The sequence below is a fragment of the Bos grunniens genome, chromosome 15 (assembly GCF_055505025.1).
Source record: "Bos grunniens cultivar Pamir isolate PY7600 chromosome 15, Bosgru_T2T1.0, whole genome shotgun sequence".
In the NCBI taxonomy this organism is placed as follows: Eukaryota; Metazoa; Chordata; class Mammalia; order Artiodactyla; family Bovidae; genus Bos; species Bos grunniens.
In genome coordinates this window covers 46,884,781-46,903,832 of record NC_141179.1, presented here as the reverse complement: position 1 = coordinate 46,903,832, position 19,052 = coordinate 46,884,781, and the positions used below count along the sequence as shown (strand labels likewise).

The 19,052-nt window shown below is 37.8% G+C and overlaps 1 protein-coding gene across 1 annotated transcript; it reads right to left on the bottom strand.

Moving 5' to 3' along the window:
• Window positions 1-9,839: 9,839 nt before the first annotated feature.
• On the bottom strand, window positions 9,840-18,387 carry LOC147357871 (interferon-induced very large GTPase 1-like). The gene is made up of 3 exons (XM_086338160.1): window positions 18,111-18,387; window positions 14,597-14,697; window positions 9,840-13,629 (listed from the first exon to the last, which is right to left on the bottom strand). Exons 1-3 carry the CDS (start codon window positions 18,385-18,387, stop codon window positions 9,841-9,843), a joined length of 4,167 nt encoding a protein of 1,388 aa, XP_086194286.1. The 3' UTR covers window position 9,840.
• Between the last annotated feature and the right edge of the window lie 665 nt (window positions 18,388-19,052).

The window sequence follows — 19,052 nt, the reverse complement described above, 5'->3', positions numbered from 1 at the left end:
GGGATTTATTCTAGGGGTTTGATTTCATGAAGCAGTATGACTATTGCCTCTTTGATTAGTGATGGGCCTGTCATAGGGGAAGAGAGATAAATGGGGAGGAAAGATAAATATGACATGGGGGAGGATAATCATAAACTAGAATTCATGAGGATGAACTATAGACTGTTGTGGTCTCTTACAGCCTCCAATTACCTGACTTTGATAATTCAGGTAATCTACAAAAGAAGCTGGTATCCTTGGTCACGATATTAAACTTCTACCTGGCTCATGAGTCAGTGAACATGAAGGAGGGGAGCTGGATGGGAATTGATGGAGTTGTCAACTGATCCACTGCCCCACATCTACAAGGTGAGTCAGTGAAACCCTCTGTGAGTTGAGATAGTGTCCCTAATCAACTTCCTACATAGAAGAAGAATACAAAGAATATAGCTGCTGCTTCAGCTCTGCCCTCTAAATCTCACACAAAATATCTCTGTGGTTTACACTAACCTTGAACTATTAATAACACAAGGAAGGAAGTTCTAGAGAATGTAGTTTCAGTTTAAGTAGACACAGGACAGCTCCACTACAGTCTTGATTTTCAGCCCCATAAAACTATGGTGACCACATGATTTGCTTTTAAAATGGGGCACTTTAAAGAGTGAAAGATGATGGGGCAAATGCTAAAATCCTCACAGCAATCCAGGCCATCTATTTAGAACATATATACTCTAAACCTGCAAATTATCTACTTTAGACTGGTATTTCCTCCAAGTTGTTTTTGATGTTAGTCGAGTTTATTCTTAGCATCATGCTAAATTGTATTAAAAAGACACATTCCTGTGGCAACCAAAATTTCTTCCCTGGCCTTTACAATCTTCTGCCACGGTGGTCTCTATAATGTGCGTGTGTTCTTAGTCATTCAGCCGAGTCCAGTTCTTTGCAACCCTGTGGATAGTAGCTCTCCAGGCTCTTCTGGCCATAGTCATTCTCTAGGCAAGAATACTGGAGTGGGTTGCCACGCCCTCCTCCAGGTCTCTATAATAATGAGCTCTAAATATATTGTTTTCCTGTTTTCCATTTACTTCTGCTTTTTTCCTCCATGGAATCTTCTCAGTTTAAGTGAGAAGATTCTCCTCTGTCTAAGAAATTACTTCACTGTATAGCTCTTCAGCAGAGAAGGCAATGGCACCCCACTCCAGTACTCTTGCCTGGAAAATCCCATGGATGGAGGAGCCTGGAAGGCTGCAGGTCATGGGGTCGCTGAGGGTCGGACACCACTGAGCAACTTCACTTTCACTTTTCACTTTCATGCATTGGAGAAGGAAATGGCAACCCACTCCAGTGTTTTTGCCTGGAGAATCCCTGGGATGGGGGAGCCTGGTGGGCTGCCGTCTCTGGGATCGCACAGAGTTGGACACAACTGAAGCGACTTAGCAGCAGCAGCAGCATAGCTCTTCATAGATCCCTTCTGTCTACCAGATTGGACTCTGACTAGTACATGATTCATTGAATAAAGCCAAAGAGATCTTTAAAATTTCAGTTCAGTTCAGTTCAGTCGCTCAGTCGTGTTTGACTCTGAGACCTCATGAACCACAGCATGCCAGCCTCCCTGTACATCACCAACTCCCAGAGTCCACCCAAACCCATGTCTACTGAGTCGGTGATGCCATCCAAAGATCTCATCCTCTCCTTCCATCTCCTCATCTCTGATCTTCCTTACACCTTCAATTTTCCTGTGTTGACTGTTATGCTCTACAGGGTTCTGTGTCAGCATCTCATTTCACTTTGAGACTTTAAACTCCTAGAGCATGGAATCTAACTATTTTGTTTGGTCCTGCTTCTTGAACACCACTGGGCATGGTGAAAAAGGTGAAGAAATAAGAGTATGAAATAATGGGTTGAACCCATGCCAGGCTTTAATATCTCTGGCAGTTCTGCCCTGTTGTCTCCAAAGGAGACCATTTCATCAAACCTTTACCACATGTTCCAGTCCCAGGTAAGAGCACTGGAAATAACATAGCTTGAAAGGTTACCTCAAGGTTACACTGCGAGCGCACGCCAGTGTCATTTGTTTGCAGCATCCCTCCCTCCCTCCCCACAGCGCGACTGAACAAGTGAGCCTAAAAAAAAAAAAAAAAAAAGTGTCCTCCACCCTCCCCTTTGTGTCAGGACGGAAACCAGACACTGAAGAGACCAGCAAACAGAAGAAGCTATAACAGAGGGAAACGCCTTGGAAGCTACAGGCAATAGATTAAAACCCCGTGGTTACTGCGGACTACATAGGAAGGGGCCTATAGATCTTGAGAAATATAAGTCGGACCAAGGAGCTAGCCAAAAATAAACTGAAACCACAATACTCACAACAAAACCAGAGAAAGTCCTAGATATATTTTTACTATTTTTACGATCATTCTTTCTTTCTTTTCTTTTTTTTTTTTAAAATTTTAAGTCCTCTATTGTTCCTTCAATTGTCATTTTTATAACCTATTACTTTGCAAAAAAAAAACAACCCTATTTTTTTCTTCTTCAGCAAACTTCATATATATATATTTTATAATTTTTTGATCTTGTTTTTTTCTTTTTTCTTTTCTTTAACATTGTATTTTTGAAACTCCAAACTCTACTGCAGATTTTTAATTTTAGCTTTTTGGTATATGTTATCAATTTTGTACCTATAGTTTTTTTAATAATTTCTGTGACTTTTTTTTCTTTCTTCTGTTTCTTTCTCTTCTTCTTTTATATAACATTGTATACCTGAAATTCCAAACTCTACTCTAGATTTTTAATTTATGCTTTTTGATATTTGATATCAATTTTGTACCTGTATTTTCTTTATAATTTCTGCGACATTGTTTGTTCTTGTTTGTTTGTTTTCTCTCTTCATTTTTCTTCTTCCTTTTTTTTTAACATTGTATTTTTGAAATTCCAAACTCTACTCTAGATTTTTAATTTTTGCTTTTTGGTATTAGTTATCAATTTTGTACCTGTATTTTCTTTATAAGTTTCACGACCTTGTTTGTTTTTCTTTGTTCGTTTTTTCTCTCTTTCTTTTCCTTCTTCTTTTCTTTAACATTGTATTTTTGAAATTCCAAACTCTACTCTAGATTTTTAATTTTTGCTTTTATGTATTTGTTACCAATTTTCTACCTTTAAGAACCCAATCTTCAGGACCCATTTTTCACTAGGGAGCGAGATTACTGGCTTGACGGCTGTCTCTCTTTGGACTCTCCTTTTTCTCCACCAGGTCGCCTGTGTCTCCTCCCTAACCCCTCTCTACTCTACCCAACTCTGTGAATTTCTGTGTGTTCCAGACGGTGGAGAATACTTAGGGAACTGACTACTGGCTGGATCTGTCTCCCCCCTTTTCATTCCCCCCTTTTATCCTTCTGGCCACCTCTGTCTCCTTCCTCCTTCTTCTCTTCTCTGTATAACTCCGTGAACATCTCTGAGCGGTCCAGTTGTGGAGTGCACATAAGGAAGTGACTACTGGCTAGCCCACTCTCTCCACTATTGATTCCACCTCATCTCATTTGGGTCACCTCTAACTCCCTCCTCCCTCTTCTCTTCTCCATGTAACGCTGTGAACCTCTCTGAGTGACCCTCACAGTAGAGAAACTTTTCATCTTTAACGTAGATGTTTTATCAGTGGTGCTGTATAGAAGGAGAAGTTTTGAAACTACTGTAAAAATAAGACCCATAACTGGAAGCAGGAGGCTTAAGTCCAAACCCTGACTCCAGGGAACTCCTGACTCCAAGGAACATTAATTGACAGGAGCTCATCAAATGCCTCCATACCGACACTGAAACCAAGCACCACACAAGGGCCAACAAGTTCCAGGGCAAGACACACCAAGCAAATTCTCCAGCAACAAAGGAACACAGCCCTGAGCTTCAAGATGCAGGCTGCCCAAAGTCACCCCAAAACCATAGACATCTCATAACTCATTACTGGACATTTCCTTGCACTCCAGAGAGAAGAAATACAGCTCCACTCACCAGAACACTGACACAAACTTCCCTAACCAAGAAACCTTGACAAGCCACCTGTACAAACCCACACACAGTGAGGAAATGCCACAATAAAGAGAACTCCACAAACTGCCAGAATACAGAAAGGACACCCCAAACTCAGCAATTTAAACAAGATGAAGAGACAGAGGAATAGCCAGCAGATAAAGGAACAGGATAAATGCCCACCAAACCAAACAAAAGAGGAAGAGATAGGGAATCTACCTGATAAAGAATTACGAATAATGATAGTGAAATTGATTCACAATCTTGAAATTAAAATGGAATCACAGATAAATAGCCTGGAGACAAGGATTGAGAAGATGCAAGAAAGGTTTAACAAGGGCCTAGAAGAAATAAAAAAGAGTCAATATATAATGAATAATGCAATAAGTGAAATTAAAAACACTCTGGAGGCAATAAATAGTAGAATAACAGAGGCAGAAGATAGGATTAGTGAATTAGAAGATAGAATGGTAGAAATAAATGAATCAGAGAGGAAAAAAGAAAAACGAATTAAAAGAAATGAGGACAATCTCAGAGACCTCCAAGACAATATTAAACGCTACAACATTCGAATCATAGGGGTCCCAGAAGAAGAAGACAAAAAGAAAGACCATGAGAAAATACTTGAGGAGATAATAGTTGAAAACTTCCCTAAAATGGGGAAGGAAATAATCACCCAAGTCCAAGAAACCCAGAGAGTCCCAAACAGGATAAACCCAAGGAGAAACACCCCAAGACACATATTAATCAAATTAACAAAGATCAAACACAAAGAACAAATATTAAAAGCAGCAAGGGAAAAACAACAAATAACACACAAGGGAATTCCCATAAGGATAACAGCCGATCTTTCAATAGAAACTCTTCAAGCCAGGAGGGAATGGCAAGACATACTTAAAGTGATGAAAGAAAATAACCTACAGCCCAGATTATTGTACCCAGCAAGGATCTCATTCAAGTATGAAGGAGAAATCAAAAGCTTTTCAGACAAGCAAAAGCTGAGAGAATTCTGCACCACCAAACCAGCTCTCCAACAAATACTAAAGGATATTCTCTAGACAGAAAACACAAAAACAGGGTATAAATTTGAACCCAAAACAATAAAGTAAATGGCAATGGGATCATACTTATCAGTAATTACCTTAAATGTAAATGGGTTAAATGCCCCAACCAAAAGACAAAGACTGGCTGAATGGATACAAAAACAAGACCCCTACATATGTTGTCTACAAGAGACCCACCTCAAAACAGGGGACACATACAACTGAAAGTGAAGGGCTGGAAAAAGATTTTCCATGCAAATAGGGACCAAAAGAAAGCAGGAGTAGCAATACTCATATCAGATAAAATAGACTTTAAAACAAAGGCTGTGAAAAGAGACAAAGAAGGTCACTACATAATGATCAAAGGATCAATCCAAGAAGAAGATATAACAATTATAAATATATATGCACCCAACACGGGCGCACCGCAGTTTGTAAGACAAATGCTAACAAGTATGAAAGGAGAAATTAACAATAACACAATAATAGTGGGAGACTTTAATACCCCACTCACACCTATGGATAGATCAACTAAACAGAAAATTAACAAGGAAACACAAACTTTAAACAGTACAATAGACCAGTTAGCCCTAATTGATATCTATAGGACATTTCATCCCAAAACAATGAATTTCACCTTTTTCTCAAGCGCACATGGAACCTGCTCCAGGATAGATCAATCCTGGGCCATAAAGCTAGCCTTGGTAAATTCAAAAAAATAGAAATCATTCCAAGCATCTTTTCTGACAACAATGCAGTAAGATTACACCTCAATTACAGGAGAAAAACTATTAAAAATTCCAACATATGGAGGCTGAAAAACACGCTGCTGAATAACCAACAAATCACAGAAGAAATCAAAAAAGAAATCAAAATTTGCATAGAAACGAATGAAAATGAAAACACAACAACCGAAAACCTGTGGGACACGGTAAAAGCAGTCCTAAGGGGAAAGTTCATAGCAATACAGGCACACCTCAAGAAACAAGAAAAAAGTCAAATAAATAACCTAACTCTACACCTAAAGCAACTAGAAAAGGAAGAAATGAAGAACCCCGGGGTTAGTAGAAGGAAAGAAATCTTAAAAATTAGAGCAGAAATAAATGCAAAAGAAACAAAAGAGACCATAGCAAAAATCAACAAAACCAAAAGCTGGTTCTTTGAAAGGATAAATAAAATTGACAAACCATTAGCCAGACTCATCAAGAAACAAAGGGAGAAAACTCAAATCAATAAAATTAGAAACGAAAATGGGGAGATCACAACAGACAACACAGAAATACAAAGGATCATAAGAGACTACTATCAACAATTATATGCCAATAAAATGGACAACATGGAAGAAATGGACAAATTCTTAGAAAAGTACAACTTTCCAAAACTCGACCAGGAAGAAATAGAAAATCTTAACAGACCCATCACAAGCACAGAAATTGAAACTGTAATAAAAATCTTCCAGCAAACAAAAGCCCAGGTCCAGACGGCTTCACAGCTGAATTCTACCAAAAATTTAGAGAAGAGCTAACACCTATCCTGCTCAAACTCTTCCAGAAAATTGCAGAGGAAGGCAAACTTCCAAACTCATGCTATGAGGCCACCATCACCCTAATACCAAAACCTGACAAAGATGCCACAAAAAAAGAAAACTACAGGCCGATATCACTGATGAACATAGATGCAAAAATCCTTAACAAAATTCTAGCAATCAGAATCCAACAACACATTAAAAAGATCATACACCATGACCAAGTGGGCTGTATCCCAGGGATGCAAGGATTCTTCAATATCCGCAAATCAATCAATGTCATACACCACATTAACAAATTGAAAAATAAAAACCATATGATTATCTCAATAGATGCAGAGAAAGCCTTTGACAAAATTCAACATCCATTTATGATAAAAACTCTCCAGAAAGCAGGAATAGAAGGAACTTACCTCAACATAATAAAAGCTATATACGACAAACCCACAGCAAACATTATCCTCAATGGTGAAAAATTGAAAGCATTTCCTCTAAAGACAGGAACAAGACAAGGGTGCCCACTTTCACCATTACTATTCAACATAGTTTTGGAAGTTTTGGCCACAGCAATCAGAGCAGAAAAAGAAATAAAAGGAATCCAAATGGGAAAAGAAGAAGTAAAACTCTCACTGTTTGCAGATGACATGATCCTCTACATAGAAAACCCTGAAGACTCCACCAGAAAATTACTAGAACTAATCAATGACTATAGTACAGTTGCAGGATATAAAATCAACACACAGAAATCCCTTGCATTCCTATACACTAATAATGAGAAAACAGAAAGAGAAATTAAGGAAACAATTCCATTCACCATTGCAGCAGAAAGAATAAAATACTTAGGAATATATCTACCTAAAGAAACTAAAGACCTATATATAGAAAACTATAAAACACTGGTGAAAGAAATCAAAGAGGACACTAATAGATGGAGAAATATACCATGTTCATGGATTGGAAGAATCAATATAGTGAAAATGAGTATACTACCCAAAGCAATTTATAGATTCAATGCAATCCCTATCAAGCTACCAACAGTATTCTTCACAGAGCTAGAACAAATAATTTCACAATTTGTATGGAAATACAAAAAACCTCGAATAGCCAAAGCTATCTTGAGAAAGAAGAATGGAACTGGAGGAATCAACCTACCTGACTTCAGGCTCTACTACAAAGCCACAGTTATCAAGACAGTATGGTACTGGCACAAAGACAGAAATATAGATCAATGGAACAAAATAGAAAGCCCAGAGATAAATCCACGCACATATGGACACCTTATCTTTGACAAAGGAGGCAAGAATATACAATGGATTAAAGACAATCTCTTTAACAAGTGGTGCTGGGAAAACTGGTCAACCACTTGTAAAAGAATGAAACTAGACCACTTTCTAACACCATACACAAAAATAAACTCAAAATGGATTAAAGATCTAAACATAAGACCAGAAACTATAAAACTCCCAGAGGAGAACATAGGCAAAACACTCTCCGACATACATCACAGCAGGATCCTCTATGACCCACCTCCCAGAATATTGGAAATAAAAGCAAAAATAAACAAATGGGACCTAATTAACCTTAAAAGCTTCTGCACATCAAAGGAAACTATCAGCAAGGTGAAAAGACAGCCTTCAGAATGGGAGAAAATAATAGCAAATGAAGCAATGGACAAACAACTAATCTCAAAAATATACAAGCAACTCCTACAGCTCAACTCCAGAAAAATAAATGACCCAATCAAAAAATGGGCCAAAGAACTAAACAGACATTTCTCCAAAGAAGACATACAGATGGCTAACAAACACATGAAAAGATGCTCAACATCACTCATTATCAGAGAAATGCAAATCAAAACCAAAATGGGGTACCATCTCACACCAGTCAGAATGGCTGCAATCCAAAAGTCTACAAATAATAAATGCTGGAGAGGGTGTGGAGAAAAGGGAACCCTCTTACACTGTTGGTGGGAATGCAAACTAGTACAGCCACTATGGAGAACAGTGTGGAGATTCCTTAAAAAACTGGAAATAGAACTGCCTTATGATCCAGCAATCCCACCACTGGGCATACACACTGAGGAAACCAGAAGGGAAAGAGACACGTGTACCCCAATGTTCATCGCAGCACTGTTTATAATAGCCAGGACATAGAAGCAACCTAGATGTCCATCAGCAGATGAATGGATAAGAAAGCTGTTGTACATGTACACAATGGAGTATTTCTCAGCCATTAAAAAGAATACATTTGAATCAGTTCTAATGAGGTGGATGAAACTGGAGCCTATTATACAGAGTGAAGTAAGCCAGAAGGAAAAACACCAATACAGTATACTAACACATATATATGGAATTTAGAAAGATGGTAACAATAACCCTGTGTACGAGACAGCAAAAGAGACACTGATGTATGGAACAGTCTTATGGACTCTGTGGGAGAGGGAGAGGGTGGGAAGATTTGGGAGAATGGCATTGAAACATGTAAAATATCATGTATGAAACGAGTTGGCAGTCCAGGTTTGATGCACGATACTGGATGCTTGGGGCTAGTGCACTGGAACGACCCAGAGGGATGGTATGGGGAGGGAGGAGGGAGGAGGGTTCAGGATGGGGAACACATGTATACCTGTGGCGGATTCATTTTGATATTTGGCAAAACTAATAAAATTATGTAAAGTTTAAAAATAAAATAAAATTAAAAAAAAAAGAAAGTAAAATGCCAAAAAAAATTTTTTTAGATTTTAATTCGAGGATAATTACAATATTGTGTTGATCTCTGCCATACATCAACATGAATCAGTCAAACGTATTCCCCTCCCTCCTGAACCTCCCTCTCACCCATATGTCCCATATGTCCCCTCCCTGTTGAATCTCCCTCCCACCTCCTGTACTCTTTTAAAGTTTCATGGAAACTTTGTCAGGTTTTTGGCTATACTTTCATTGAGTTTAGAAATTCATTTTGGGGAAAATGACCATTTTCTGTTATTGCAACTTCTCTTCCACAAATGTGGTTAGCTCATATTATTTTGATGTTTATGTGTGTCAGTAAAGTTTCATAATTTTCTTTAGCAGATTGACTCTAAGGACTTTTTGATAACACTAATAGCATGATTTTTTCACAGCCTGTATGTATTTTTATTTTATTTTTGTAGCATAACATATTTGTTTTGTTTTTTCATTTCATATTGGAGTAAAAAAGCTAGGTGAAGAATATATAAGCTCCTCAAGTGTTTATCCCAGTTCATAAAGTAGCAGAAATTCCTTACCCCAAAGGACATCAGTCAGTGTTTTGGAAGTTTTTGTAGGCCAACTTAAAATTAGTAAAAAATTCTTCTCTTTTACTTTCTAAATATAGAACAGGGTTGTTGGCTGTCTTGAATGCAATGCACATCTTTTTAAAATGGTTTGCTGCCTCTTTCAGTAGCTCTAGAGCAAGTTCTAGTTTAAATCTGTTTGTCAGCATAAATCTGACTCCTTGAGATGCAGCCTCAGCTTCAGTATGGATCACTTGCAGAATTTCATGGAAGTAACTAGAACTGTAACCTTCATTCTGTTGTTCTCTTTTGTGTATGATGTCTTGAACCAGTTTCACAATTTGAGCTGTTGTCTTCTTTATGATATCTTTTTCAAACTCTTCCTCAGAGGGCCCATATACTGGGAACTCTTGAGGGGTGATAACATGTTTAGAATAATTGATAGAAAATGTTTTCTTTGTACCACGGTACTGAATTTTGTTCACAATATTGGGGTGCTGTTTAAAATGCTCCAGGAGAACATTCTCTAACTCAATATCAATATCAGGCCCCTCAGCAGATGCAAGTGTGGGAAGCAACAAAATGGAGATGTTCTCTGACCAGATCTTGTTGAACATATCTCTCAGTTCCTTATCATGTAATTCTTTCCTACAGGGGGACTTAGCCATCCCTCTGATTTTTTCTAATAACTTATGTTCCAGTTTTACTCTTTGCTCCTTGAAAAGGTCTTGTATTTTCTTTCCACTAATTAGAGCCTCACATTTTCTCATGGTTTCTACTATAAGATCCTCTTTAAGATTCTTCAAATCATCTTTAAATATTCCTTTCCTCTGAGACAAGATATTTCTATCTCTATCTTCTCGAAAATATCTTTCAAGTTCTTGCTTAATGGCTTCATGTTTTTGCACAACTTGATTCTCAATTGAACTTCCCTTGATCTCTTTAACTTCTCCTTTCTGAATCTGGTTAGTCAGCTGATTCTGCAAGTCCAGCACATGACTTCTGAGCTCCCAGGTCCAGCTCCTGTACACAGTCTCCAGTTTATTCATAGCCATGACCTCCCGAGTGTTCTTGAACCTGAAAATGAAGTTCTCATTCACTAAGGCCTTCCATAAATCCCGTACCCTGACTTTAAGTTCTGATATCTTCAAAATACTTCCTCTGGATTCTTCTTTGGCATGCTTAAGAATCCTGCTTTTCAGCTCCTGAACATTGTGGCTATAGCAGGGATTAGGAGGGGCCATTGGGGGAGACCCTTCCCAGAGGTGAGCAAAGTAATAGATGTGGTTCTTGACATCAAACTTAATGACATCACTGAAGTGACACACCCCTGAGCACTGTTCATGTTTGGCTGCTGCGATTGTCATTTCATCCAATATCTCTTGCAGCCACCTTTGCCTTTCCGTACTTTGATCTGTATCTATAATTTCTTCTATGTTGTGATGAACAAATAGGCATCTTGGTGAGATATTCAGTTGTTTCATCCTGAGAAAGGCATGGAGAGCTATTTGCAGAATATCTTGTATTTCTGAAAGATCCTTTCCCAAAATATTGATTAGAGTTAAGTTTCCAAGTCCAATAACGAAGGTTGCCAACTCATTTTCCTCATTTTGTGCTTTGTTCATGAGCTCTGAGACTTGCAGTCCTTCTGTGTCCACAACAAGCATAAAATCAAAGCCCAGCTGTTCTCTGAGCATCTCGTCCACTTTCAGAAGATGCATGTAGGCACCCCGAGTATGTCTTCCAGCACTAAGGCTCAACTGCAGCCCAAACATTGCATTCAGCAGAGTAGACTTTCCTGAGTTCTGCAAGCCAAGGACAGAAAGAACAAACACACGTTTGTCTCCAAGTTTTTCAGAGACCTTGTCAAAAACAGCTGCCACCCACCTCAGGGGCACATATGAAGCATCCCCATCCATCAGTTCAATGGGAGCCCCGGATATCATCAGGTCAGCAGCCATTTGGGGAAGGGAAAGAAACAGTGTATTTGTTTGGGAGGAAGCTTCTTCCAAAGCTTCATAGATCTGACCCAGCTCTCTTAAGAGGTGCTCAATTCCCAGGGTGGAATCACTGATTTCTTTGGAAACAGCTTCTAGCTCAGCCTCCCAGCATCTGAGGGAGTCTCTCTTTGACTGCTTCTGCTTTTCTGTTCGTACTTGAGCCAACAAAGAACTGTGCCTCTGGTGGAGCTTCTCTAACTCTGTTGTGGTTAGTTGGTCCATTGACATACTCAGCACCTGCAGAAAGTAGAGCTCTGTGTGGGTCTCCAGGTGGGACTGCAGGCTTTCAAGCAGGGACTTCATCAGGTCGTTAAGGTTAATGACTTTGTGATACTGTTCACAGCGTATCTTGAGCTTTTCCTTCTCAATTTCGTTCTTGTATTGTTCAATGCTCTTGTTTCCTTTTTCTTGCAGCTGATGGAGTTCTTTATCCTTCTTACACCAGTCACGCCATAGACCTCCTTGGAGAGGTAGTAACTTCCCCTTTATCTCAGATAATTTTACTTTTCTCAAGATGTCCATAAGGATGTTTGCTTTTTTCCCTGCTTCTTGGCAATCTCTTTGGTCCTCATCAATAATAAACTCATACTTCCTTGCCATGTTGGCCCAGTTACTCAGACTATAAGGAGATCCAGATTTCTTCAACAGCTCTGCTAATGTAGCTGTAATTTTATCAGCTAATTCTATCTTATTTAGATTCTTAATTCCAATTCTCACTTTGTGAGCATAATTCTTATCCATAATATTTTCTGCATTTTCAAACAAACAGATGAGAGGTTTGGGTGAATTCCAAAATTCAAGTAGAAGGGAGCTATTCATTATGTCAAAATCAGAAGTTGCCAGGAGGATAACAGTGACCGAGGAGACCTCCTGCAGGAACCTTACCTGCCTCTCATGTATTTCAGCGTTTCCATGGAGATTGGTGAAGGCAATACAATTTTCAAATCTGTCCTCAGCTCTCTCACCTGGACAGAACCAGCAGATTTCCACCATACCATCTACCAATAGACATCTATTATTGTCTTCCCTAGAATGATGGAGGAAAAAATGGTCATGTTTGCTTTTACTCAGGAGTGAATTCAAAATCTGTGATTTGGAAGTAGAGGCATAATTTCCAATTTTTATGAAAGATACAGTGTGTATAGGTTGCCAACTGATCAGCTGGTTGTTATAACTCCTAATCTTTTTCTCCCATCCTATTTTTTCCACCTCTCTCCAGCTTCTCCTGATTTGCCTCAGAGACCAAAGAGGGAATTCAATTTGGAAATTGCAAGGATTTGGCACCAAAAGTGGGAGAGCAAATTGACAAATGGAAAGTTTGGTTAAAATATACTGTCTTGTAAAGTGATCTGCACAGTGAAAAATTGCCATCTGTATGTCCATTGGGTGGATGCAAGTTGGTACTGTAGTTGATTGTGTTTCCTTGACAATAAAAAAGTCCTCAAATGATTTTTCTATTTCTGTGGTTCTCAGTGTCTGGGACACAGTAGGTATTCTGTCTATATTACCTCTGTAAACTTGATATCGCAAATGACAATCTAATACCAAAAGTTTCTCTAGAAAACACAATGGCAGCTCCTCCTCAGTTCTTGGTTGAGTGCCATGGAGGAAGGTCTTATTTATCAAAAGAGAATTTACTTTGGTCATCTTTTTGGGGTAATAACTTTCTAGATTAAGCCGCTTGATCAAGTCAGGAAAGTGTTGATTTTGGATTGTTTCTTCCTTATTATTGACTAGTTGAGTGTCTCTGTGAGAAGAAGCAGTTTCATTGGGTGTTTTCTTTGACTTAGTTTGGAAGATATTCTTAAATCTCTAGAAAGAAAAAAGACAATGATAATGGCTGTTATTTTTCTATATCAAAGGGGTTTCATTGTTTATCATTTATGAATACATGCATATATTCTTTCCAAAAATAAATTGAGTCATTTTATGTGTGAGGCAATAGTATGACCAAGGAATGAAGTATAAAACAGGGTCATGCCTTGGAGGGCTTAAAACTTACCAATAAAGTTTGAGAGAGATGAATAAGTAAGTAGTTAATTATATGGCCCACAATACAAGTCTGAGGCCATAAATGGTATAAAGTTCAAAGTGTACTGGCAACACGTTTGAAGAAGTGATTAGATTTTCTTGAGAAGCAAAATGAGGAAAAGCTTTACCAAACTGATGTAACATATAATCATGAAAAGAACATAGGTGGAAAATAAAATTTAAAAATAAATAGAAGGGAACCTACCACAATGTAGGTATTGTGTTGACTGTTTTGCAAGCTATTAATATATTACTGAATGAATGGGATTTTATCACACAAAGGAGTAAGTGGGTAGGGGCATTCTAGAAAAAGAGAACAAAAAAGCCAAACCAAATATTGTAAAAGTTGGATATGCTTAGGAAATAGAAAGTAATCTAGTATATATGGACAGAAGCAGAAAATGAGTTTAGTGAGAGAAACTGAAAAGAAAATGAATTGGTTTTTATTTAGTGACCATCAATTTTCATAATGCCCGTATTATTATTATTTCCATTTTGGAGAAGAGTAACTCATAAAAATTAAGCAATGTGCTTGAGAATGAGCAACAGACAGGAGTCACAGCCAGATTTCTCTGGGATCTTTCTTTTCTCCAAAACACCTTGGAGACATTTGGTGCTAACATGAAACGACCATGCCATGCTATAAGATCTGGAAACCAGCAAACCTCTGAGATTCTGAGCATCCTTTGGTCTAGACACTCCACTCAATTTCAGGGCAAAAATATCTTCCCCAGGGCAAATTACAAACCTTTGACATCGTTAGTTGCCATTTATCTTCATCCAGTCCTGCTTTATTCTCCTGCTTCCTCTTATTTGTCTTTTTTGCAACTTTTTCAGTGGAAGATCCAGCTTTGGAGGGAAAATAGTGTTCATTATTCTCACCATTAGTAAAGCATGGAGTCAGAATTGCAGTGTTGCTGAAGCTTAGCACCTTCCCCACTTACAATCACTAGCTTGGTGCCAGCAGCTTAACATCAATAAGTTTAACATTAGCATCTGTTTCCCAGGAATGACCCAAGAAAAGATATAGGTATTTTATGTTATAGGAATGATTAGGAAATAAGAATAACCATCTCATAGAATGAGAGGTCTTGGGTATAAAAATGACACGGAAAAAATAGTGGTCAAACAAGGAGGATGAGTCAAAGTAACTAGGCTATTGCTGACAAATAGAGTGTTATTTATACAGAAATCTCAGCCATAGCACATGGGGGATTGTTGGAGAGTCTTGTGATGGCTCTTAATAATTATATTGTCTTCCTCCCCATACTTTTAAGTTTACTGAGAAAGGAAATCAAAGTAACGTTGTTAAAGAGACTTCCCTAAGGATATCAATTTTTTTCTTTTTTTTTAGAAATGATGCTTTTAAGCAAATGTTTCTCTTATATTATTACCAAAATATTGAGCATCCGGTTTATTAGCACCTCATATTTCTAAGCTTCTCACTGATTATTCCTGAATCTCCTAACTCACCTCTAATGATGGTCCATGTGATAATCACTCCTTGGTAAAAAATGAGATTCAGGCTGATTCAAATTAAGATTTAGTTGAGAATAAGGTTAGTAGCTAGCTAATGACCTACTTATAGCTAAGTAGGAAATCAGCCTGTAGTCAAGACTGTGAAATTTCACCTTCACCATTGTGGAACTAAAGGGCACTGGTATTCATATCTAAAAGGCCTTTAAAGTGTCTAGCACAAGAAATGGGGAAAGAAATTTCTACTTCGTGATAAATTTTGTAACACTAACCTTAAAATCATCTGGGACAGGGATGGGGTGCTGAACAGACCACCGACAAAAGAATGATAATGAGGTTGGCATCAGACTCACCATCAGTAAGTAACAAAGACAATTATGTCATCCTTTCCAAATAATGATGTAAAAGGATTTTTAACCTAGAACCCTAACTCCATCCCAGTTACTCTTCAAGTTTGAGAATAAAGTTATTTTCAAAAAACTAACAACCTAGAAAGTTTGCTGTCCATATACCCTTTATTAGGTGGGCTCCAGAGGAAATTATCTACGAAATAAATGGAAGAATAGAGGACTTCCTTCACTTGGTAGGATACTGGAGATATTGGAAGAATATAAGGATGTGATCACGATGCACATGCAAAACAATATGACTATGAGATTGTTTCCATGAAGCAAAAAATAAAAAACTGAACTCCATTTGATTCTGTTATGAATAAAATTTACATATGTATAATAGTATAAATTGTTGACATTCAACTTTTGGAAACAAGCTATAAATTTAAAAATGCAAGATTTTTATTATGATTCAAGCAAGAAATAAAAATTTTTCAGCTTTGACCATGTAAAAGTATTTTAGGGAATTTCAAAGTAGTGCCTTTTATAATGGAACAAAATAAAAAGTTTAAAAAATAAAATTCAAATGTAGCCTGTATATAAATTAAAAAATATTGCTATTGGGAAGACAGTAGGTGGGGAAGCAATTGGTGGCATAACTGAGCAAAAAGCTTACCTCCTAATGGTAGGATAACAATGAATAATATTGATAGTGATGTTGATAATGATAAAATGATTGAACTAGTAGACCTAATATTGATAAACTTATGGAAGAGGGGTAAAAGCATGATATTCAGAGACATGTCAGTTACCACCAAAAGAAACATTGAATTCTAAGGGGTTATTTTGTGAGAGAAGGGTCAAGGTAATGTTCTATATGCTTTAATTTTTACTGTATTCATGAATTATTTTATTAAATAAATTGAAAATTTGTTTAATATATATTTAAATATTTTTGAAGTGTTAACACTCTCCCTTACAAATTAAAATTTAGAAAGTGCTTCATGCTGTTGAAAGTGCAGTAAGAGGGGGCATGCTTATACACTCTATATGACCAAGTCAATATAGTAGTTCTAAAAAATTATTTGGAAATAATTGTATGAATATAAATACATATTTATATTTGGGACCCCAGGGTCCCACTTGGCCACATAGCCACCCACTTTGGTATTCCTGCCAGGAAAATCCCATAAACAGAGGATCCTGGTGGGCTACAGCCCCTGGGGTCCCAAATATATATGTATTTATATTCATACTCTTTGACTCATGTATTTTAATTTAAGGAATTTAAGGGACTGAAATAAAATGAGCACCAAAATCTATCACTAAGATGATTTTCACAACATTATTCATAATGTTCATATTTTAGAAACAATATTTTAAATGGCATTTTGGCAAAATTATTTACAGAACACCAACAGGATGGGATAATAAAATAGTTTAAAATAGTACTTAAGAGTTGATGTTTATTGCTTTGGGAAAAGCTTATTATATGTTTTAAGCTCCCCTAAATTTCTAATGTTATAGAACTGTATATAGAGTATAATCTAGGTGAAAAAAATTAATCCCAGTGAAGATACCATAGACACATTGTTTGTTGTGTTAGTCTCTTGGTAGGGATATTACTGATGTTTTTTCTTTTTTCAAATTCTTCTCTGTTTATTAAGCACAAATTATCATTATAGTTAAAAAAGGAAACAACAATATGATCAATAAGAACTGAGGGGAAAACACACAGTGAATTTAGGTGAAAAGGCTAGTACTTCCAGTTGAGGTAGAAACAGGAATGGTTACAGAGGTAGCATTTCAGTTGGAGCTTGAATAATGGGTAGGAATCAAGACTATGATGATCATAGCCAAGTGGCATGGGCTCACTAAAAGACTGAGACTTCATCATTGGACTATAGACTACATCTTCTTCCTCCCTACCTTACCACCATTAGTAAATTTCCTGAATAATAATAATATTCCTATAATAATAGGGGAATATACTTGAGAAGACTGCGTATCTCAGACTTAAGAAGTTTCCGTGAAAACTCAAATACAACGAGGATAAAAAACAAGGACATTGAAGGAAGTTTTAGTCTTTGATACCAGAGTAAATAGCACAGCCTAACTCCTAGCCAGATAAATATAGAACTTGACTTTAAAGGCTTATCTACCTCAGTTTCTTTTGAGTTTCAATAAAAAGTTACAAGGCATGGTAAAAAGCAAACAAACCAAAACCCCCACAGTTTGAAGAGACAGAATAAGCATCAGAATCAAACTCAGGTATGGCTAAGATGTTGGAAAGATGTGAACTTCATCTCAAAAATAATTTTTAAAAGCACTGTGACACAACTCCTTTTATATTTTATGCTCTCAATGTGTGTGTTGAATTAGTTAAAATGCAGAGATTTCAGGAAAAGTCTTGAACCATGTCTGCAGATGGGAGTAGGTTTGGTCTAGACTCACATTTTTCCATTGCCTGGCAGAGCTTCTCTGCTAGGTTGCGCTGGTTTATGGCTTTCAGGACCTCCTGAGTCACAGTCTTGGAGTATTCTTCCCCATAATACTGGATCAGTAAGTCAGCAAGTATCACTGGGTTTGCTTGCTGGATAGTGCCCCAAGGCATATGGTTGTATCCCTCAGCTAGAGCTATGTTTGTGAGTTGAAATTTGAATTTAACCAACTCCTCCTCTAAAAGATCCTCAAGGATGTGAAGAAGGCATGCCTTCAGTGTGCTTTCCATTCTATGCATCTGGGAAATGATGACCTGAAATGGAGACATAATTATGGATGATCACAGGAATGATGGAAAAACACACATGAGGCAGATGGTTTAAGAAAAGTGAGTGAAAGAAGAGGAGATCAGAGACTGCCATGCTTAAAAACAAAAACAAAATGCTTGGGCCCCCAACTTTGTGCCTATGATACATAGTCCTTACAGAAGGGATGTTTCTCAGAGCTGTGGGGCTACTTAACCTGCATTCCAGGCTTCCCTGGTGGCTCAGTGGTAAAGAATCAGGCTTCAGTGCAGGAGACACAGGAGACCTGGATCTGATCCCTGTTATCGGGAAGATGTCCTGGAGGAGCGCATGGCAACCCACTTCAGTATTCCTGCCAGGAAAATCCCATGAACAGAGGAGCCTGGTGGGCTACAGCCCCTGGGGTCCCAAAAAATATAACTCTTTTGATTTTCCTCAGAAGGTGTGATGCTACTGTTGGAGCTCAGGGCAGACGACCCCCAAATATTTAACAATGGCATATGGATTGTTTTGAATTAAAGTTACTTAAGAAACCACCAGTGCAAGTGAGACATTCTGACCCTCCTTTCCCCATCCCCCTGAAAGCAGGAAATAAATCTCTCATGGGAAAGGTGCATTCCCTGCATCTGAAGATATTGCCAGAGATGGG